We start from the raw sequence: 23,557 nt of genomic DNA, 5'->3' as shown, positions 1-23,557 counted from the left end.
GTCCAGAGGGGATTCCATGATGCACTAAGATGTTGTGGTAGACATTCTTGTTCATGATACCGTCGATTTTCACTAATTTGCCCACGCCGTATCCACAAATGGAACCCCATACCATAATGGAATCTCCACCGTGTTTCACTGTGGGTGCAATGCATCTGGCATCAAAACGTTCTCCAGCTTTTCTGCAGACATAAACATGACGATGCTGGCTGAAGAGTTCAAACTTGGACTCGTCCGTCCAGAGTACCTTCTTCCAGTCATCAACAGTCCAGTGTTTGTGCTCCCTGGCAAATCTGAGGCGTTTCTGGATGTTTGCAGGCTTCAATAATGGCTTCTTAGCAGCTATTCTTCCCTTTAAGCCTTGTTCTGTCAGTTATTCTGGAGACTTTCTCAGACTCTAATCTAGAAGCATTCATCTCTGCCTGAAGATCAGCAGTGGTCTTCCTTCTGTCTCTAGTACTTCAAATCTTGAGGTGTCTGACATCTGCTTCAGTTAACTTTGGTTTCCTGCCTCTTCCTTGGTGCATTTTGTGAGTACCAGTCTCAGCAGTTGACTCCAAAGCATACTTGACCACACTGTGAGAACACTTTATGTCTTTCCCTATTTGTCTCAGAGACAATCTAGCATCATGAAGTCCTTTAATGCGGACTCTTTCATTTTCAGTGAGCTCTCCACATTTTACCATTTTGAACAGGAATGAGGAATTTCATACTGAATTCACCTTTTTATACCCAAATTTGAGCCGGCTCACTGGGCTTCTCTGAGAAGTCAGAAATTAATCAAGCATAACATTCAACCACTAAGCTAATTTTTCTGTTCAGAAATGCAAGTAAATAACTATAATTTGACATATTAATCAAGAAATATTAATGTGCTTTACTATTTTTTCTTTTTTTGTAAATCGGTACATTTGAAAATTCATAATAATAATTACATTTTAGCATTAAAAATATCATTTGGGTTAAAGAGCTTCTACATATTGGTGTATTAACCATTGCAGAAACATAAAAAATAATTTTGGTAATTACCCATGCTGTTAATTTAGGGCAGCTGTGGCATAAACCTTACTTTGGTTAGGGTTAGGTTGGTCTACTAAATTTGTTAAGCACTGTATATATATATATATAGTTTTATATACCTGATAAGCATTAACTTACCGTAATTTTAGAGTCTATTCCCTTGCCCTGAACCATCTATATGTGGGGCCACTTTGATAGTTTTGACCTGAACTATTGTGTAATGCAGTTTAAATTATTATCATGATGTTTTTATAATCATCATATGAAATCTCCATTTTCTTCTGGTTGTTTCTGCAGGATGATGATGCTAGTTTTATGTTTCTGTAGCTACATAAAAAGTATCATAATTACCCTATGGATCAAAAGGGACTGAGGCAGTAACATGGACATGTTTTCTTCAACACTGTACTCGTTGACTGAACACCCCCTGGAGCAATAGGCGTGGTAGAGTTAATCTTTGGTACAGTTAGTGTCATGTTACTCAAATATAGAGCACAGACTGAGCTGTCGGTAACACCTGAACTACCGGACAGGTGCTGCGACTCAGCCCCGGAGCAGAGCCACGCTCACCCACACCCTGCCACAGGTATTTGGGTCGGTGTTATTACGTTTTTCATAGCCTACTTAACGGAGTTTTAAGCTTCCCTTTTGCTCATTTTAGCATTGTCTGTCACAGTTACTTTCAGTGTACAAAATGAGAGGACGGTTCAAACGAAAAGACTCAAGGGGAGGAGGAGAAACAACAGACTTTGGGGCTGCCGGGCTCTGTCCTCTTACAGGGGAAACCGGGTCGGACTTGGCCGAGACACGCACACCTGTTTCGGTTTCAGCTCTCCAGGATGTAGGCGGAAGCCAACAAGGTAGGACAACATGTTCCGATTCTAATCGGTCCTTGGCAGGTTTGGTTAGTTGTGCCAGTGTTGTGAATAGGTGCGTGGGTACCAGGTATTATTTGACATAATCAAAAACAAAAGCTAAGAAAGAAGCATTTTTCACGACTCGTTTTAAACAACTGTTGTAACTTCGTCAACCACCATGGCATTGGCATGCTCGTTTTGTAGACAAATACACGTAGATACCGTCTGAGCCGCTGACGTTCATTTGAGAGGGTGCGTCACTCAGACGTCATAGGTGCAGTCACGACTGATAATGAATGAGAGCGGAAGGTCTATCCACTGGTAAAATGCTGGTAACTCACTGGAAAATTAATCAATTTCCTGGCTGTTTGTTTTGTCACAAATTACAGTTTAATTTATGACCCAGGATAGTTGTGAAATGAATGAAATTGGGGATGAATGAAATTGTCTGAATCTGTCTATATAACCCTGTGCTCCTTCACCAGGTACCAGGTGTTCCATTTATGATGGTGACAAGGTCTACTTGGGAGTCCGTGTTAAAATGCCAGTGAGGGATCTTCTAAGAAACATCCGCTTAGCCCAAGGCATTGACCCTCAAGATCTTCAGGTAAAAATTCAATGTTTTTCTTGGCACCAACACGGTTTTGTCAGAATAGTTCCACTGTACAACATAAATCCACTAAGTATGTGACGAAAAAGTGCATTTAACTGTGGAAATACTTTTGTTTTGAATTAATTCTTTGGTACAAGTACAAGTTTTATTAATCACCTAAAATATGACCTCAATAATCTTCTATTGTCTTAGCTCATTTATGTTTGTCTGAAAATTGTGCAGGATAATAGGTACAAGTAACACTGGTATAACTGATGTTCTTCTCTTTTTTTTTTTTCCTTTTAACAGGGGATGTGCAGCAACACAGCCGTAGGTTTGTATTATTGGATTTAAACTGAAAATTGGGTTTTGCTGTTTGTGATGTTGAGTTCTGTTCCTTCCTCTAAAGGTAGTTATGATTTTATTTGGGCCATCTGATAGAATTTAAGCATTACCAGCTCAAAGGCAACAATTTTAATTGCCTTATGTACAATAATGGTCTCATTAGGACCAGCTCACCAGTACCAAATAGTTTGAATTGATGAACTGAATAATCTGCAGAGGCTTCTGCATCTCTAAAACAAACAGTAGTCAGCCATTAACACTTCATATTGACTTCCCTAATCCAAATGGACAGACAAATTTGTAGTCCAGTGCAGCCCTTGTTTTAACTATCTAGCAAGACTTACAAATCACCAGGATAGATCAGACACCAGCAAAACACTACCATGCAGTTAGCATTGTTTTACACTGAGGTCAAACATGCTGTACTATACTCTCCATCTTAAACTTGACATTGTTTGTCACAGGAGAAAAGAAACGAGTCAAAACTCGCAAAGGACACCGAACTGCCAAGGTGAGTTTCTCAAAACAGACCCCCAGGTCCTTCCAAAAAGCTTTAGCAAGCTCTTTGCAGCTTTACAGAGCCCTGTAAATTGCACATCAGTTATGAGGAGCTTTCAAATAACTGTACATACCGCGGCTGTCTTTGGCTTTCAGAAAAAGCGCCCCACAAAAAGCCTGGAGGAGTTGGCCATTATAGTGGAGGTTCTGGAGGAGGACCTCAGGACTGGAAATACCTACTGCTCATCTCCTCAGTCCATTTCCACCCCCAGCTCTGCTGTGTCCCCTGAGTGGTCTCCAACTGGTAATTAATTCATGCTGATTACTAATCTACTTATATAGGGTTTTTAAAAAACAGAGATGGATAAAGTCAGCACATTCTTTACTTGAAACTAGTACTTATGAAATAGTAACTGGTTAAAGTGTGTTTCAACTTGTCTTCTAAAGTTAAAGTTAAAATCAAAGACTCTAGTAAAAAGTAGCCCTCTGTGGGACATTTCTAAGCTGTTTCTGTGCACAGTGTTACGTTTGTCAGACTGTTAAGAATAGCTTCTAGTTTTACAGAGTGAAGAAGGAAGTATTGAAATTATAGACACTATCTTTATTCCAGTTTGTCAGTCAGTTTGATAATGAACTCCTCTGTTAAAGCATAACCTTGATAAACATGCCAACAGCAGGTTGTACCACTCCTGACATGCTATATTTTCTTACTAAGGTGCAGGGTACAACAGTGACGAGTCTGATGAAATGATCCTCAGCCCCCACTCCTATATGAACTGCTGTCCCAGCTCAGCAGAGCACCAGCAAGCCCTGTCTCCTCTGGCCTTCGTGCACACCAGCCTCCAGCCTACTAACATCTGTCACATGGGAAGAGATGGGAGAGGTGGAGAAGACTGGTTTGATGCCCCGAACCAGGACTGGAACATGGATGGCTCTGTTTTCTTTCTCACCCAGCTGCAGAGAGAGGAGAGCCAGCTCAGACAAATCACTGACTCTGCGCTGCTGTCCACTGATGATCAGGGCAGAACGTAAGTCTGGTGCAAACATCAGTTTGTATGTGTGAGTGATTCTTCATTAATGGAAACTCTATTATTTAGCACCTTGAAGTGCTTCTCCAGAAGGAGAACCTACCAGACTTCTGCCTCTGCTTGATGATGAATTAGCTGCTGTTATCATAACCTTAGAGAAAGTTTCCAACTTTGGCACTGAGACCACCTACTGAGTATGGCGTCTCCTCCATTTCTACAGTGTGCCCTGGTCTCCTTCATACAACTTTATAGCACCATTTCACACACCAGGATTTAGTTAAAAAGAAGCCCTTAAGCCCGGTTCAGACCAAAGATTCCCACTCTAAATTCTCAAAGCTTACCACTTCACACCGCAGTGACTGCAATGACACTCACAGTCACTCAGTTTAAAGGGATTTTAGTTGTATGAGGGGGATTCATAGCTAAATCTCTCTCATCATCCTCATCATAGGATGGCAGCAAAATTGTACAGCACATATAAACACAAAACCAGTCCAGTAAACCAGTAACCCAGTCTTGTTATAACCACTTTTCCCAGTTACAGTGCCAAGTGTTCACCCTTTCCAGATTTCCTTTTCTTTTTTTCTTTTTTTTTTTTTTTTTGCATATTTGTCACTCTTTAATGTTTCAGATTGTCAAACAAATTTTAATATTGGTAAAAAAGATAACTCAAGTAATAACAGAAAGCAGTTTTTAAATGATGATCCATATGTCATGGGAAAAAAGCAATCCAAACCTATCTGGCCTTATGTGAAAAAGTACTTGCCCCCTAAACCTAATAACTGGTTGTGCCACCCATGGCAGCAACAACTGCAAGTGTTTGCTGTGGGGAAATTTTGGCCAACTCTTCTGAGCAATTAACTTTGCAAAGCAGATGGATACGACCATTTCTGTGTTCCTCACTGGCGAATCCATCTTGCAATGCTCCCGTTTGAACCGTTTGGGCCCAGTTAGAAAGTGACAGGACCAATCAGCGACGAGAGCAGCAACAAAAGGCCGGTGCCGATATGGCCACACATTAGTGTGGATGCTGCTAAAACACCAGTTTTATCAGGACATTTCTTCGTTAAAAGGAGAAAAAAGAACAGCAGTGAGTTATTTTCTTTTCAAAAATGACAAAAGTTGTGTACTGACATGTCTATGTGGTTCTATATTGAGTTTATTTCCTAGTAGCTGTGCACGCCCACCTCGGCAGCAGCGAAGACGTCATGTGTTTTGTTGCTCTGATTGGTCTGTAAAGATGTAACAGACAGAACGTTCATCCAATCACCCTCTGATTTTTTTTTTCAAAGGCTCTGCCCTTTCCCAAACACTGTATATCGAAGGTCCATCCGACATGTCAGGTTACTGAGCAGTATTGTTTTAATTTAGCCACATTGCACATTTGAGGGTTTTTGAGCCTTAGAGATCCACATTCATTTTGCCTTTTTGTCAATACTTTTCTAAACCAATCAGAAAATTTATACCATAATCATTTTTATCATTTTTTCTGCAACTTTATGAAATAAAAACTATTTTTGTTAAATTTAACCTATTGCCCCCCCCAAAAGATTTTTTTTTTTAAGTGGACAATTACAACAATATATTGTCATTTTTTTTAACAGAAATTAGTGGAAGTGAAAAAACATACTAGAACCAGTCCTGTACAGTGTGGTTCACTGTCCCCCATGTGTAAATTTAGTTTTTGTTTTACTTGGCCTATTGACATAAAACAAAAACTGAAAGAGAGCATAAAAATCACATTTCCCACACTAAGTGATTGCTATGCAAAAGAGTCGCTTTCTTTTTATGCGATCATGTGACAAAAATAGCAGGTGATGAAATCATGCCGGGGTGATCATGGACCCTTAAGGGTTAAGGTCATGCCACAGCATCTCAATTAGATTTAAGTCCACTTTGACTAGTCCACAGCAAAAACTTACTGTTGTTTTCTTTTAAAACATCAGAGGTGGACTAACCCTGTCATGCTGCATAACCCAAGTGTGCTTGAGCTTAAGGTTATGAATTGATACATATTGTCTATGAGAGGCAGGTAACAACTTTATGTATGTTGTACAGATGTACAATTACACTCTGATTCCTATTAAATTCAGCTTTACTTTGGAGAGTGTTTTACCGATTTAGCATTTCACTTTTAACACTGATTATGTTGGGCAGCTTACGGGTTTATTTAAGGGTTTTTCACCCACTTTTTTCTTTCTCGTCAAACAAAGTGCCTACACATGACCAACAATGCTACGTGGCCGTTGACAGTCTCTTTATGTTCCTTTTGCATTCATTATATAAATAAAATGTCAAAAGCAAAATCTGTCTGAACTGCTTCAGCTTCTCCTCATGCAGCGAAAACAGTAAAACTGTAAAGTAAAAGAAACACCAGTTCAAACCTGTAATATTTCACAAAAATATTAGCAAACATGTTAATTTTGAGGTTTTTAGTTGCCTAAAAAATAACAGGTTGTTGTTATTCCTCCAGAGCTCTCCATAAAGTTGTATGTGTTGGAAAGAGGGCACTTGGATACGCCATCGCTCGAAGGATGGGTGCGATCAACAGCCTGGACCTCAAAGACTCTGAAGGAATGGTTTGTATTCATTTTCTAGTTTTGAAAAATCTATTTTATTTATATACCCATATTCTGTGATGGTTTAAGAGGAATGTGATGCACGTCTTTTTTACAAAGTTTGCTTTTGAGATGTATTTAAGACTGAGGATGACATTAAAATATTCTAATGAAGTAGATCAAAGGTGGACATTATTTTTAATATTTGTATAATAAATTTAATTTAGTCCAAACATTGCAGTCTAAATTTGACTTATTTGATGATAAAAGAACAAAAGTTTCCCTATTAGTTGTATGCTAAAATATCCAAATGAATAGTTATAGCAGTTTTAATTACATTTCAAACAAGTTGGTTTTAGTTGTGATCCCAAACTCAAATCTTATTTTAAGCTCTTCAGCATTGGTGCAATCACACAAATATGATACAATAATCTTATCAGGTTTTTGAGAAAACATATAGATCCTGCAAAGTCTTAAAAGTTCTGTTTTTAGCTTGCATGTAGTGTCCCTATAGGACAGCCCCAGTGATTCATGTTCACATGACTCTCTTTGCAGACAGCCCTCCTCCATGCTGCAAAGCATAACCACCACCTGATGGTAGCAGATCTGATCCGATTGGGGGCAAATGTCAATGCGAAAAACAACTCAGGAAAGTCGTGCCTCCACCTCAGCGCTGAGAAAGGCTACGTCAGAGTCCTGGAGGTCAGAAGCATTTTTTGTTGTTTTTTTACCTCTAAAGCTGCAAAAGCTGTTTCTGTTGGTTGATAGTACATATGGTATTTTGGTTGGGTCCATTTCAATTTTTGTGATATCTTATATCTTATGACTTGATGTACTGCTGAAAGAGAAAATGAAAAAAGCAGATAGCCAGAAGAAGAGACATTTTTTCGAAGGAGAAAAAAGAACAGCAGTGAGTTGTTTTCTTTTCAAAAATGACAAAAATTGTGCACTGACATGTCTACAGTTGCCACCAAGCCTCCTTTTCTAAAGAAGAGACAGAAAAGAAGGCTTGGTGTGCTGGTTTGGCAGAAGGATTGGAAAGGGTGAGGCAGAATTTAAAATGTTCTCATAGGAAACTGACTAAATCATAAGATTTGTCTGTTAAAACCTGTCCACCTACTACTTTTTTTCATCTCGTAGAGATTTTTTTTTTTTTAGAAGCTCACATTTTGTATAGATGACACCATTCGTATCAAGATATCTTTCTCCACTAACACAGTTTTGTTTGATTCAAAAGGTTATTCAATTGCAAAACACCCATATAAAAAGCTTTTACAAAACCCCTGCAGCAGGTTTGTTAAGTGGCACAGTGTTGTTTCATGTCATGCTGTGGTTATGTAGAATGTTCTGAATGAAAACTATTTCCACAGTGTCAAGCAGTCACTGATCTACTTAAATGATTTAATTTCTTTGGTTGATGACTGAGAGACTATGAGAACAAACTGGTTCATGAGATGGGATGTACTGCCCTGATTTTTTAGATCTTCCTGCAGTCCAGTTGTGCAGAAACAAAGCAGTTGTACCAAATTTTCACAGGTTAAACTTAATAGCAACTTGTATAACCAGTGCTTCCAAGTTTTCTGTTGTTGTTTTTGTAGTTCAGCTTGAACGCGTGCAGCAGATGTCCACATTTCTGAGATGTTTTTCTGGAGTTTATCAAGAAACTAAGGAAGGTCAGAACACACAGACTGTGTTCCTTAAAGCACTAAAGCCATGAGGTCACAGCAGGGTGTCTTACCATATGTGTGTTTTTGGGATTCTCCATGTGTCACAGTGGAGTAGAAGCACAAAAAGAGGACATTAAAGGTTAATCGAGCGGTGCACTTTCAGAAAAGTCTAAAAGATTTTTGCACCATCTGCCTTTGAACTTTTTAAGAGCATGTACTCAGGAAACTGCTGTACTTTGTGCATTTAACCATATTTCATACCACAGCTGCAGTGATCCTGCTTTTTCTTGACATTTTTTACTCATTAGTGCTTTGGTTAAATTTTAGTTTTAAACAAGATGAACAAGTAAGAGAGGGTTAGGATGATGTGCAGTTCAAAGCAGAGGAACCGGATCCTAGGTCACTGATTCAAGGACTTCAGTCTGTGCTCACTGGGCTTGCGGTCTACTAACTGGGCTACCTGGTTCAACTGCATTCAGATTTCCAACCAAAAGGGGCAATAAAAACACCAGAAAACAAGTTTTGTGGTCAAGTTCCTGAGAGAGTGTGAAGCAAGAAAGATGTTACCGGAAAGAGAGAAAGAAAAGAAACAACATTTTCAGACTTTTTCCACTGTGGTTTTAGCCTACAAGCATTTTAAACTGCAAACAGAGTTCTATCTCAGAGAAAATGGAAAAGAGAGATTCAAGAATCTCGTGAAGTGTTTACAGTAATATAAACAGCAGAATAAATTGCAATTTTCCCTTTGTTACAGTATGAGCTTTTGCAGTAAACATCATAAAATGCATCTCTCTCACTCAGCATGTAAACATTTACATGCTCTCTCACCACTTTCATACAATCATATTAAACTTGAACTGGCTATTATCTAACTTCTGAGTCATTTTTGAGAATTTAGTATTAAAAAACACTTGATTTATCGAGAGGGTCTAACAGCCACTCTCAATGACGGCTTGTCTTAGTCGCTGTTTCAGAACGCAAGTACACGCTAAAACTTTCAAAATAAAATTGGATTGAACTTCTGTTTAGGCTTGGGGTAAAAGTTAAGATGATAATTAATACCAAAAGTTAAAAGTTAAAAACCTGAACCGCAAAACATTATAGAAAGCAGAGTAAACCCTCTGCATACTGTAAAAAGGCTCATTATTCATGAAAACATTGTTATGCAGCCATTGTTGCTTACCGGGCTCTGATAGCAGCCAATGTAGCTAAGGCTAATCTAACAAATCAGCTATGTAAGATACATAACATCATAGTTAAGTGTGTTTAGCAACTTTTGCTAATGCTCACATTTGAGAAAGCGAACTTAGCTACATTGATTTATGTAGTAACATTGATTACATAGCCAGCTTTATCCTAAGCTAATGAAGCTAAAGCAAGCCACCATTTGTGTAACTTCTGCTAAAACAGGTCTATACATAATTTAACCCTGGATTAGGACTTTGACCTTTTACTCTGACCACATTTTAGTCATAAGGCCTAATGTAAAGATTGACTTTAAGCCCAGAATTATTACATTCTGATTTAAAGTTTTATATATTTGTTGCCTGTATTGCAGCCTTTAAAAACCTCACCACTTGTATTCTCAGTAACTTCTTTCATATCAGGATGTCAGTTTTTTAACATTGCTCATCCCAAATTATCTTGTGAAGATTTTATTGGGGAGGAGTGAAATCAGAATAAAATATTTAAAAAAATCAATCTCTCTTATTTTTTAGAATTAAAATGCTTCTACTTTACATGGAAAAATCTATTTAAAAATAGGTGATCGGTTGCAACCTACTCAGTTCTTAATCAGGGCCATTGCCAACAATACCAGTCAGCCAGAGGTGTTTTTTTTAAATATTTTTTTTATACATTTTTATCCTTGCAATGTCTTATGCCTTATATAAGCTCTTTGCAGAGGCTATATCTCTGTAGATTTCCTCACTCTGTAAACATTTAGTGACATTCAAAGAAATGACAAAGAAAGCAGAAATGACAGATTCATTATTCCTCTTGTCCCATTGAAAATGTTAATATTTAAGTTTGTTTTCTGTGACTTAGTTTCCAAACATTTAGTGTTAACAACAAAAGACAAACATCAGATCCATGGACCTTTTGAAGACATGACTTTTAAAGACAATAGTTCATTTACATACAATTCTGATAAATTGCTGATCTGTCAAACCCTTCCACTATTTGTTTGACCAAAGTTTGATCATTTCTTATCCCGTACACAAATCTGAGTGCACATTAGGAGCACCCTTCCAGCTGTCAACTTCTAGCCACCTGAAGGCAGCTGGTGTAGGTGCTATGAATTCCTTTCATTGCAAAAGCAGTACTCAACATGAAGTGGGTGTAACTCTGTTAACATTCTGTGCAGCCACACAAACTATTGACTGTAAAAGCTGCACAGTGTGTCTAGTTTGTGTTTATCAAATTAGAGGCACTTGTCCGGGATGTTATAACACGGTTAACATAGTTCACAGTAAGAAGTCTTTAGGAGTGTGTTTCTTGCAGGGATCATCTACATCACGATACTACCTGAGGACTGCCTCTGTTATTCTATTCTGAACTAGAATCTCTCCAAGGATGTCAGATGTTTGATATTTTTATACTTTTTCATACCCCATGCCTTAAAATGACACAATGTCTGTTATTTTAATGAATAGTATCAATAAATAAAAAATAAACAAATAAAGGAATGATTAATCTTTAAACAAATGGGGAAATGCTGTATAACGGAGTTGATTTTTTTATATTTGCCAACATGATGCACAAGGCATAGAAGAAAAATCTGCAAGAGGGGAGTCCCCAGAGAGATGTTGTATGGGGGGTCCTTGGCATGGCAAAGCTCTGGCTTGAAGGACCCCAAAGAGACCATTTGAAGCACTTATCTGTCAGTCAAAGAAATGTTCCCCCTAATTATCCATCCATCCATTATCTCAAACACTTATCTTGTTCAGAGTTGCAGAGTGCTGGAGCCAGTCCCAGCTGTCACTGGGTGAGAGGCAGAGTTCATCCTGGACTGGTCACCAGTCAATCACAGGACTGACATACAGCTAGATAACCAGGCAGACTCACACTCTCACCTGCAGGCAATTATGCATCACCAGTAAACATAATGAGCATGTCTTTGGGCTGTGACAGGAGGCTGGAGTACCTGTAGGGAACTCAAGCATGAATGGTGTTTTTACCAGGCTGTAAACCCAAGGATGTGCACGGTTAAACAGTTAAATTTGTTTTTCAAAATTAGCTGGCATGAGATTTACAGGTCGGTTAAACTAGTTACCTTTATTTTCTTATAAACACAGGCTTGAAATCCCCGTCTATGATACTCTTTTGAAAAGTAATGATCCTCCCACCACTAGAAGCCACTGTATCTTCAGTTTTTAGCTGCTGCCTTCCTGCCTGAGCTTTCCCTGGCACTTCATCAGATCTAAATATGAGAAGTTTAGCAGTTAGTGTGTAGCAGAAACAGCACAGTATGAGCGTTTTTCTAAGTAATACATGGAAATAAAGTTTTATGTAGGCTGTAGAGCAAGGGTGTCAAACTTGCAGCCCGCAGGCCATTTCCAGCCTGCCAGCAGGTGCCATACAGCCCGTGAGACATTAAGGGATAAAAGATGTACATTTTTTTTAGATATTTTAAATATTTACTTACTTAGGTGTTTGAAATAAAATTTTCACTCATTTTTCATGATCTATCTATAATATAGAAACAAAAAAGATCATAATATGATGCAATAAATGAGTAAATATAGTACGTTTTACTCTCTTTAGAGCAGAGAGGAACATAAAAAAAGATGCATGGCAGAGCGCACAGCAGAGCATATGGCAACACACCTGCTTCATCTCAGCTCCACACACACACTGTCCGAAAGAGACACTGATACAGACTGCATGTTTTTTGAGACTGAAGGGGGAGGATTTATATTGTCTTTTTATTTATTTATTCATTTATTTATCTATTAAGATGAAGAACATAACCAGCGTGCACAGCTGCAAATGTGTGAGGCCAAACTGATATAAACTAAATTTGCTTACATACAATTTAATTTTATGTCAACAAGTGCAGTTATGGTCTTGATCGTTAAAGCGGGACATCGTTTATAAATCCTGTAACATATTTAACTCCAGGTCTTGTCAAATGGTGAAAATTCCTCTCATTAACAGATTCTTTATAACTAAACATTTAATCCTAATATGGACACAGGCTGTCCTATGACATGAGTGGTCGGCATTTATAGTCTTGGTGCAGCACTAAAAGGCATCAAATTTACGCATGAAGATGGAACCGTTCATGACGCGTTCATGGAAGTCAGGGAGATTCAGAGAGAATAGACATGCAGAAGATCGACTGTTGGGGCTCAGACGTGCTTTTAAGTCAAGTTTTCAATCAGCATGTGAGGGTTTGTCGCAGTTTGAGCAGTAATAGCGCAGCATTCTGGAATAAATCTCAGCAGGATCCTCCTCCCTCTCTCTCTCTCCCTCTCTCCCTCTCTCCCTCTCTCTCTCTCTCTCTCTATCTCTCTCTCTCTCTCTCTCTCACTCATCTCCTCTCTGGACTCTGTCACCTTATCCCAGGACAGGTCAAATAAGGACCAGATCAGATTTTGTGAACAGGTTGCCATTTTAAAGCCATAAACAGTCATGCTGAATGTATAATTATAATAAATATTCCAGTCTTGAAGATTTAGCATCAGTGGGTCTTAAAAACATTAAAAAGGTTTATGGACTGTATTTGATTTTAACCTTCTTATTTGTTTGTTTGTTTTTTTGTTTTTCTGAAGGTTCTGAAACAAGCAATGATGGATGGTGTGTACGTTGATGTTGAAGCCACTGATAACTCTGGTGAGTACTGGGAAGTTTCCAACCTCTTTGTTGAGGATCTACTGTGTTTTGGGGCTCTGTTGACCTGACCCGTCAGATGGATGAAACTGTTGCAAAGGTGGAAGCATAGCATTGTCCAAAAGCCTTGTCCATAAAGATTGCCCCTCACTGGAGATGAGGGGCCTAGCCAGATCCCTAAAAAACAGCCCCATGATTCCTTACTCTGAAGAACACATTTCCACTACTCCACTGTCTGGTGTCGGTGTGCTTTACACCACTCCAACTACTTGGCATTGGACTTGATGATGTGAAGTTTGCATGCAGCTGCTTGGCCATGGAAACCCATTCCATGAAGCTCCTACTGCACGGTGTTTGTGCTTACATTAATGTCGGTTGAAGTTTGGCACTCCTCAGCTGAAATCAGCAGTGTTGGCGACTTTAAAGCACCATGCGGCTTAGCAGTCGTTGACCCTGTTCTGTGGTTTTACATGGTCTTCTACTCCATGGCTTGGTTTGTGTAGCTCCTATAGTCACTTACAGTTGACCATGAAAAGGTTGCATCTATCACTGTACCACACTTGAAATCACTGAGCTCTTTTTGCATCGTAAATGTCACAAATGGAGACTACATGGCTTGATGCTTGATTTTATAATCAGTCCAATTCAAACACCTGAATTCAATAGTTAACAGGTGTGCCAAAATACCTTTGTCCTTTTAGTCAATAAATGGATGCATCATTTATTTAGTTAAATTGAATATAGAGGCCATGATGCAAGAATTAGTGAAATAATTTTGACTGACAGAAAAAGCCATACTTTATCCAATTAGTTTGCGCCAAATTACAATACGAAGGCGCCATGCTGGCTAATTGTTGACCTAGAAGAGTCCCCGTTGGATTTCAGTTTGGTTTGAGTGTCCCAGTTTGAGTGACATTGTAAGAAAACCAGTGTTTTATCTGCATAAAAATCAGCAAAATTTAAGAAAAGGAAAACATTCCTTTCACTTCACATTTGTAATAATAATGCAAGAAAGTGAAGGATAAACTCCAGCAAGCACTCCATCATAATCAGTGGCAAATCTGAAGCATCACATGTGATTAGAACTACGTCTAAAAGAAGGAGTGTCTCTACAAAATGACACCCAGCACCTTAAACTACAGATGCACAATATTGAATTTTTGCCAACATCTGATATGCAAATATTTACAAATAATTTTAGCCAATACTGATACTGATTTTGATATTTAAATGTTCAAACATAAAACTTAATTTGCTAACACACACAATTTAAAGTTTTTAGGATGAACCTACTGACAAATTTCTGTCCTTAAAAGACATTCTATAGCGTAAGGAATGATAATGATTGAAGAAAAACACTTCTGCTGAAGTAGGTCTGTTGGTCCAGCCTATAACTCAACTAACTTATTAGTTTGTAGGGCAAATATTTACAGGTTATGTAGGCAGATTTGAGATACAGGTTGTAAATAGCTATCAGATTTAATGGACTTTTTAAGCCTCATAAGTTACATGTCACAGTCTGGTCAAACTTTGGTTAGTTTCTGACACAACATCTACTTATCCAAATGGTTTTACGTATTTTCAGGAATGAGTGTCCTTCAGTGCACTTCACTGGCTTTGAAGGCCACAGTGCGTGAGCTGGAAACCAGTGCATCTCCAAACTACACCCGACTGCACACCCTGCACCAGGAGCAGATGATGGAGACGCTGGGGTGTCTGCTGCAGATGGGCAGCTACCTTCATACCATGGTATGGCCCAAAATATATTCTGTAATGTCTTTAATTTCCATGTCATTACTAACTTTACAGTATAATAAGTGGTGTTGTGCAGGGTATACACTGGTATATGGAGTATACACAGTTATTTTGTTTTCTTTTTTGACTTCTTAATAAGAAGTATCTCAAATAAAGAGTAAGAGTATAGCTACTTCTACACACACCACTACACCACAGAGTATACTAGCAGCAAACCAAACATTACTTGAGAATCTTAGATCATCTTATACAGATTAACCTTAGTTTGCAGTTAGAGTAATGCTGCAACTATAGATTTTATTCATTAACAGCCTTCCATTTATTCCTACTTTTAATTTATTTAAATTAATTTATAAATTAACTTCTTTAAAATGTTTTGTTGTTTTGTTGTTTGTTTGTTTACTTAGAACTGCTCACTTTGTTAAACCAATGGCGCAAAAATCATACATTTTTCATTTATTATTCTTCACATTAGCCCTCTGAGACACAGGTTATTAAAAGTTAAGTAACTTTTGAACCATATATTTTAGCACAATTTTCCAGCAATCCTGGAAATGGTGACTTTCAGGGTATTTAAAGATTAAATCCACACCAGTGCGTCCGTTATTGAACATCTTTCAATCCATTTTTAATCAATTTTCGATTGTTTCTGCCGCTCACCTTGCATGCTTTGGCTGTGGCAACCACTGGCAGGTTGTTCTGTCGAGCACCTATGTTGTGCAGATCATGTTAGAGACGGCCTGACTAGCTCCTAAAGCTGGGTATACACTGTGCGATTTCAAGCCGAACATACGACCATGATGGCAGAATGTCATCTCACACTGTGCGACTGAATCGTTTACATCGCACGACCATCGCGCACGAGTTGTGTGCTCACATTGTACAATCCGACAGTTGTGCACGACCTGAGTGCTCACACTGTGCGACTGAAATCGTGACGAACTGTGACAGAAACCCACAAAGTTTCCTTTTTAAAAAGATGCACACTCAGGGTGAAGTGTCTCTATTCATTTTCTCCCCCCATCTCTCCCTCTCTCTATCCCACACACACAAACATCATCACCGTCCATGTCTGTCTGTGAGCTACAGATGGGAATATTTCCTTCTCGTTTATTTACTTTATCATAGCGGGGTGCATCAGAAAGCGATTCCAGCTGTTGTCATGGTAATTTAGGACGTTGTCTGACCATTTACAAAAGAAAACAATCCCCCAAAGTTGTTTATTCTGTTCACGTTTCTGCTCTGACTGTGAAGTGTCAGGAGTCGTGTGACCAAAATATCAAACATGCCAGAAATCCTCACGATCAGTCAGGAGCAGGTCATGCGGTCGCACGACGGGCTGTGGTCGGCCATCGTATGCCCCTGTACACAGTACGAGAAACAACGCCCGATCCAACTGAGAGTTGCATGACTCCTTTTGGAGTCGTGTGACTCCAAATTCATGGCTGAATTGCAGGAAAATCGAACAGTGTCTACCCGGCTTAATGGAGATCAAAAGAGGCAGAGAGATTGTGATATGGCCGTCTTTGTCACTGCAGACAGGAACTGCTTTGAATAAAGGAAAATAGAGGCAATACAAAGAGGTACAAGGACTTTTTTTGTAAATTTGAATATTTTGAAGACTGTTGTCACAGAAAGATTTTGTTTTGGGGGTTTTTTTGGTCCCTAAGAGATAAGAGAACAGGCTTGTGCAAGAAAAGATTCAGTCATTATTTACTGTGTTACACATGAAAATCTTTGAGTTTTGATTTCTGTTATAGTCTCATGTCTTTACAGTGCAATAAAAAATGTAATTTAAGTGACATTACTGAAGGACCCATATTCTTTAAGCCGAGGTTGTCCTGAGGAAGGGGATGTTTAAAGCTTGACTGTGCTCCACAGGGTTTGATGTTTTACAAGCTTTTTAAGACAATGAGTCCAAGTGAGACACAATGGATAAAAAGTAGCTTGAAGGGTTAAACAACTATTGTCTTTTTCCCTTTTTATCAACTTGCAGATAAATCATTGAACTGAGCAGCTCCAGAGAAAGTCACATTGTAGAGACACAGCCATTTAATATCAAGGCTTTTACCTGCTTTAGTAGCCCAGGTACATGTAAACAATGTCAAAGTAGTCAAACCGCTTATTTCCAGTTTAGCTTGTTCCTGAAGAAGATCCTGAACATAAAATGTGTCACTGTTAACTGAGATCTTAGTAAACAAACATGTTCCCACTGTGCTTAACAACCTGTTGGGTTAAGATCTGCCTGTTCTCTAGTGTTAGCTGAAGAAAAGAAGAGGCGGCTGTCAAATACGCTGGTTTGCTTTTGAATTGTCAGAGCTAAAGAGCTAAATGTGCTGTCCAGTCCTTCAAAATGAAGATGAGTTGATGCAAAAGGTTTAACATCAGAGCCGTGTCACTCACAAGCTTAGCTTCAGGTCTAATTTTGACCCAGTATTTGTATGGTTTAGCGACAGAATAAAGGCCAGAGCTGATATGTGCACACCAAAGGCAACATGAATAAACAGCATGAAATGGGAAAAATTTTAAGGTAAATTTTGGCGCACCGTTCTGTTCACAGCAGGAGTGATGTGATTTTTTGATTAAAATATAAAAATTAAAAAAAAAAAAAAAAGTATCATACAGTAGGTCAGACAATAAAATTAGATTTTTGACTCTCTCTCCTCCTGATCCGTGCATAACTGCACCGTCACCCACAGACAGGAGGTTAGGAAGTTTTATTTCACTGTCTCATGATCAGCAGTGCTCCTTCTTCAGCAAAACTGTGTGGAAGGAGGGACCAACTTTTCATTCATCCTATGTATTAGATCAGTGTTACTTAACTTTGCTCAACCAAAGAGCCAAATTGTTGAAAAAAACTTTTGAATAAGCCTCAATCCACACCTGAGGGTGTGAATCCAGTAGTTACAAAAATATATATTAATCAGAGCATTCAGAGGGCTTGGTTTCAACTTTAAAGACCCTGTTAAGTGAAAATGAATCTGTATTTAGGTTTGTTCTATGACAGGTCATTGTGTTATGAACCCCTAAATCAAATTTCAGTCCAATAAAACATCTCAAGGTTTATGAAATGAAGCTTAAAAATCTTGAAAAATGAGGCAGTGAAATCTGCTCCAGGGTGGTGTGGGCGTGTCTGTTGAATGGTTTGAAGCCACGCCCACTCAGGAGAAATACGATCCTCTCAGACTGAAAAGAAATGTTACAATCTGAATGTTGACCTTATGATCAGAGCACAGCTGCCTGGTTCTTTGCCAGAGAAGAGACAAAGTCAGTTTTCTGGCTCAAATCTCAGTTATGATGCTTTAAATGATCCATAGACCACTGCAGCCGATGGATTTGGTAAATTTACCTCACAATGAACAGAAAAACACAGGCTTTAAATAAAGGCAGTGACATCAGCTAACAGCAGACTGTACTGAGATGAACTGCTCTGTTATTTTATATCAGTGTTAGAGGGGCGGGTCATTCCCCACTGTGGGCTCGTGACATCATGAGCCCACATATTTGCCCCGCCCACATGAAACCCAGCCAGGAAAGAGGTAAAAAACTTTCTAACGGTCCAAATCTAGAATTCAGTCACATGTAGATCTCAGTGTTTTCACATGTTTACAGCAACTATATTTCAACATTAGGGGTACAACAAAATTCATGGTTTGGTTCGATACGTTTTTGTCACTATTCGATACTTTTTCAATACAAAAAGAGAGAAATTTCCATGCCTTTTTTTACTTGTTTATTGAAAATTAAATGTATCTGGTGATGCTATACCTGACACATGTTCTGCTGTGCATACTCAGCACCATGTAAAACAAAAACAGCACCATGTAAAAAGAAGAATAATAATAAAAAAAAATATTTATCTGATGGAGAAATCACCCACCTTATGTGGTGCATTCTTAGCAGCAGATTATATATTACAAATAAATTGCTCCCTAAATATTTGTTGAAACATTTGAAACATTCTAACAACACAGTATCAACCAAATACAGTACTGTATCATTTGGGGGTCCCTAATGGTGTATTTTCTATTTTTGGCAGAATATAAAACAAACACACCCAATCCCTGACATGAAAACAATTTTAGAACCACTGTACTATGGTGTACAATTCTATAAGAATATTTAAAAAAAACATTAAATGAAAAATTAAATGTATCTGGTGCAGCTATACCTGATACATGTTCTGCTGTGCAGAACTGAGCGCTTTCAGCACAGAGCACCTCGTCAGAAGTTGATAAAATAGATATAAAATTGCGTATTGTTTGATTCAGTGGTCTCGGTTTGGTCCAAACTGTATTGAACAGTTCAATACAGATACATGTATTGTTGCACCCCTGTTCAACATATCCAGCATGTTGAAACAAAAACTTTGGGTTTCACTTTGCAGGGTCTTTAAATTACATTGTTTTTTAATCTATAGAAAATTGAGATAATTGTTTGGGTTGAAAAGTTAGTTTGAGCCATCACTTTCAACTTTGTTGAATGTTTGTCAACTCTGTCAGATGATGGTTTGGTTCCTTTAAAAAAAAATGCATTATTGTCTGCTCATTTTATTCTATTTGTTAAAATACCAGCTAATCTATATGCAATGATACCTGATTTATTTTAAAAGATTAGTTTATATGGTTAATGTTGGAGAAAAAGTTACAAAATCATAGCTGAATACCAGTATTAAATTTCCAGAAACTTGACATCCACCTTCAAATAAAAAAAAATAAGAATTAAATACATTTTATTGTGTCAGATGGTGTTGACAAAAATCAAGATATTATGGGCAAAAATGCCATATTTTGTGTCACACTGGTTGCTGTCTGTCCCATTCTCTCACTATGTTACATAATGTCAGATTAAAGACTTAAACAACTTAGCACAAGACAAATATGCACATGAAAATGGTACAGACAACATGCAATGTTATGGAGAGGAGAATATGTCTACCCTTCTGTCTAAGAGGGTCTAGGCTTGGTCAGATGTGTGATCGTTTCGAACAAAACTTTGGAGAAATCGACTTTGGTCAAAAAAAAAACTGAGGCTGGTGTGAAACCTTGCATTGACCCACTCCATACTCAAAATAATAATTACATGCAAATTATTTGCACAAAAAGTGCATGCAAGGGCTTTTTCCATGCTTTCAAACCATGTTTAATAGCTTATGCTCTATATAGAATCCATACTCAGGTCCAAGCTGTATTTAGCTATCCTGTATCAGTAGGCTTTGGTGTAATTAATTACAAGGTTCATGTGGACATTTACTGTATTGTTATTAGGATTTATTTGTCTCTGTTACAGATAGTTGCAAGCAAGTGCAGCTGATTATCCATTATAGATCAATATTTTAACATGAGCAACAAATCTGCTTAACGCTGTGTATAAAAATAGTCAACTTTTAGATTCACTATCTGAAACAGATCAGACAGACCTCCAATAAACACACAGTTCAGAAGTTTTCTTTTCTTCATCATATCTGCATCATGATGTTATTTCAGTAAATTTAATGTCAGTTAGTGGTGAATAAATCACATAAACATTTGTTTCTTTTTTCAGGCTCATACCACTGAAATGAGCCTGAGTAAAACCACCATATACTGTAACTTACATTCTGCTGCTGAATTGAGGCAGATGAATTGGCGTTCCTTTGTGAAGTTATGGATCAAAAATAGGCAGCATTTATGTTGAAGATGTAAACACAACATTGAAAGGAATTGAAGTTTTAGCCATGAAGTTGTTCAGTGCTAATCTTCAGATTCACTTGAATTATGTAGAAATTCATGTCAGATCCCAGAGGCGTTTGCTGTCTTTAAGACAGAGATTGAGTTATAGCTAATATGCTCTCTTTAATATTTGTTTGTTTGTCACACCTCATGTTGAACTTGTTTTTCTCATGCTGCGCAGACCTGCTTTGAGTATTTCTTGAAAGTTTTGAAAACCAAACAAGACTCTATCGGTCAAAGTCTCTCCTCTGTCACTCCTTGAGGCTGACGTTGTATGTCTGTCAGTTGTTGCTCCACAAAGAGTGTCACCAGCATCAAACTGTTTCAGCAAGGCTATCATTTTGTTATCTTTGTCTGTCTGAATATGAATATCTTATCTACTCAATTCTACATGTATACTCTGAATTTCTAATGAAATAATGATGTCTTTTAATAGAACATAAAAATATAATCCTACTTTTCCAACAGACCTTTGATGACTAACTCACTGTTCTGTTCTCTTTCTCAGGGGAGTGGCACTATGCAGCCCAGGTCCGCCTGACACTTGTGGCGTGTTGGCCCGGCAGGGCTTTCTGGAACCCGACAGTAATGTTCTGAGTTTGTTCAGGCTGGAGCTTGTCAGAGGCAGAGACCATCATTAGCAAAGTATCTGTTTCTCTTAAAATGACTCAAGGCCTGTTACGTAATGCATCTGAAGCTCTGTGTGTGGTGAAAGTGGTCTGACTTTCAATCAGACCACTTTTGTATCCTGCACAGAAACATCAGGTGCTTTTTCTTTGGTTTCTGTGAAACTTCAATTGTTTGTTACATAACTGTAACAAGTTGTCCTCAGTCAGTGTGTCTGTGGAGATCTTGATATGTAGTCCTGTGATGTTAGTCTTGACATGTTTAAAGACACTGTTGGTTCATTAATGACAGACTTGAAGAGTCCAGTTTGGATTTTAAAAGCCTGAACCTCAAAAGAGTCTATCCAACTTGGAGGAAAGTAATAAGCAAAGCGATTGTAACATGAAGCCAACAGTGAACAAAAACACTAGTGAATCAGGCCAAGTCCACGTTTAGGCAGGTATTTTTGAAATCAGAGGTTTTTCTGTGCGCTTTGGTCTTTCATATAGTCAGCATTTTAGGTTACTGAAAACATACCTTTTGGAAAATTCTTTCTAGGGTGAAGCAATTTATAAACATATTTACAGTGTTTATATGTAGATAAGTAAAGCAGCAATTTTGGCTTGATGGATCAATGTGATCCATCCGTCAAGCCAAAATCCATTCATCCATCCATCCATCCATCTTCCTTTTATCTGGGGCTGGGTCACAGGGGCAGCAGGCTGGGCAAGTCAACTCAGAAATCTTTCTCTCCAGCGACACTTTCCATCTCCTTTCGAAGGATCCTGAGGGATTCCCAGACAAGACAGGATATATAATCTCTCCAGTGCATTTTGGGTCTTCTACGAGGTCTCCTCTCAGCTGGACTTGCCTGGAAGACTTCCAAAGGGTGGCGCCCACATGGCATCATGATCAGATGATCATATCAACTGGCTCCTTTCAATGCAACGGAGCAGCGTCTCCAAGTTCCTTCTGGAAGTCTTGAAATCCTCCCCTTATCTCTAAGGCTGAGCCCAGGCACAACTCCGGCAAAAACTCATTTCAGCTGCTTGTATCTGTGATCTCATTCTTTCGGTCATCACCCAGAGTTCATAACCATAATTGAAGGTTGGGAGGTAGATCGACAAATTGAAAGCTTTGCCTTTGGGCTCAGCTCCCTATTCACCACAACAGTTCAGCACAACACCAGCAGTACTGCTGACGCTGCATCAATCTGCCTGTCAATCTCACGCTCCCTTTTACAGTCACTAGTGAACAAGAACTGGAGATACTTGAACTCCTTCACCTGAGGAAGAGACTCACTCGCCACCCGAAGGGAGGAATCCATTTTCTGGCAGAGAAACGTGGCCTCGGACTTAGAGATGCCGACTCTCATCCCGATCACTTTGCACCCTGTCCTTGCTGGGGGTCTCCAGCTGTGAAAACCAACAGAACCACATCATCAAACAGCAGAGACGGAATTCTTTGGTCCCCGAAACTACTCCTGCAAGCTAGTTCAGGTAATCAATTAGAGCATGACAATGTCACACCTGACATGCATCATAATCAAATCACATGACTCACATCCTCCAAATTCAGCTGTCTATTGCAGCCGCAATATTTCCGGCCTCTTTCTCTGCTCTGTAGTTATCAACTCAATCCTGAATCAGTACTGAACTCTTGCTTTCAACCCACCTCCACCCCAGCATCCACCTGTATGCTCTAACAGGGGGTTGAAGATTTTATCTCATCACCTCCTCATTTCTGCACTTTGAATCAAAATTTGCATGTGAGTTGACTGACTGAACTGGACTTTTCCCACAAACAGTTATTCTTCCACTATGTTGATGAACAGAGATGCCTGAGTAGACTATAGTGCTTACTGCTGCTTTGTACAGAACTGAAGGCACAAACATGTCCGCAGTTTTGGATCCAGTTTGGGTTGATGGTACAACCCTGAAAAAATCAAATGGTCATTGCAGAGAAACAACTTTAGCATTTTTCATTCGGATGGAGATGTATGGCAATAAAGCATGACGTTTTTTTAAAACAGTGGAGGAAAAACTGATTTTTTTAGAAATACCTGCCTATGTCTGGAGAAGCCCTGA

The 23,557-nt window shown here is 38.7% G+C and overlaps 1 protein-coding gene across 1 annotated transcript; it reads left to right on the top strand.

Moving 5' to 3' along the window:
- The first annotated feature begins 1,714 nt into the window (after positions 1–1,714).
- Positions 1,715–21,447, top strand: zgc:113279 (uncharacterized protein LOC553749 homolog). Its single transcript, XM_041806859.1, has 11 exons — positions 1,715–1,880; positions 2,363–2,484; positions 2,779–2,803; positions 3,279–3,325; positions 3,469–3,616; positions 4,034–4,340; positions 6,814–6,919; positions 7,454–7,600; positions 13,341–13,401; positions 14,984–15,147; positions 21,373–21,447. Exons 1-11 carry the CDS (start codon positions 1,715–1,717, stop codon positions 21,403–21,405), a joined length of 1,326 nt encoding a protein of 441 aa, XP_041662793.1. The 3' UTR covers positions 21,406–21,447.
- The last annotated feature ends 2,110 nt before the right edge of the window (positions 21,448–23,557 follow it).

This window comes from Cheilinus undulatus, linkage group 2 (assembly GCF_018320785.1).
Source record: "Cheilinus undulatus linkage group 2, ASM1832078v1, whole genome shotgun sequence".
NCBI lineage: Eukaryota > Metazoa > Chordata > Actinopteri > Labriformes > Labridae > Cheilinus > Cheilinus undulatus.
The sequence above is the reverse complement of the archived record's forward strand: the minus strand, read 5'-3'. Positions and strand labels throughout refer to the sequence as shown.

What these genes read in the sequence shown, in the direction of transcription:
- zgc:113279 (XM_041806859.1), top strand. Translation starts at nt 1,715, where the DNA reads ATGAGAGGACGGTTCAAACGAAAAGACTCAAGGGGAGGAGGAGAAACA. An exon ending in TCAAAGACTCTGAAGGAATG is followed by an intron (nt 6,920 to 7,453) that starts GTTTGTATTCAT and finishes CTCTCTTTGCAG; the next exon opens with ACAGCCCTCCTCCATGCTGC. An exon ending in GCAGCTACCTTCATACCATG is followed by an intron (nt 15,148 to 21,372) that starts GTATGGCCCAAA and finishes TCTCTTTCTCAG; the next exon opens with GGGAGTGGCACTATGCAGCC.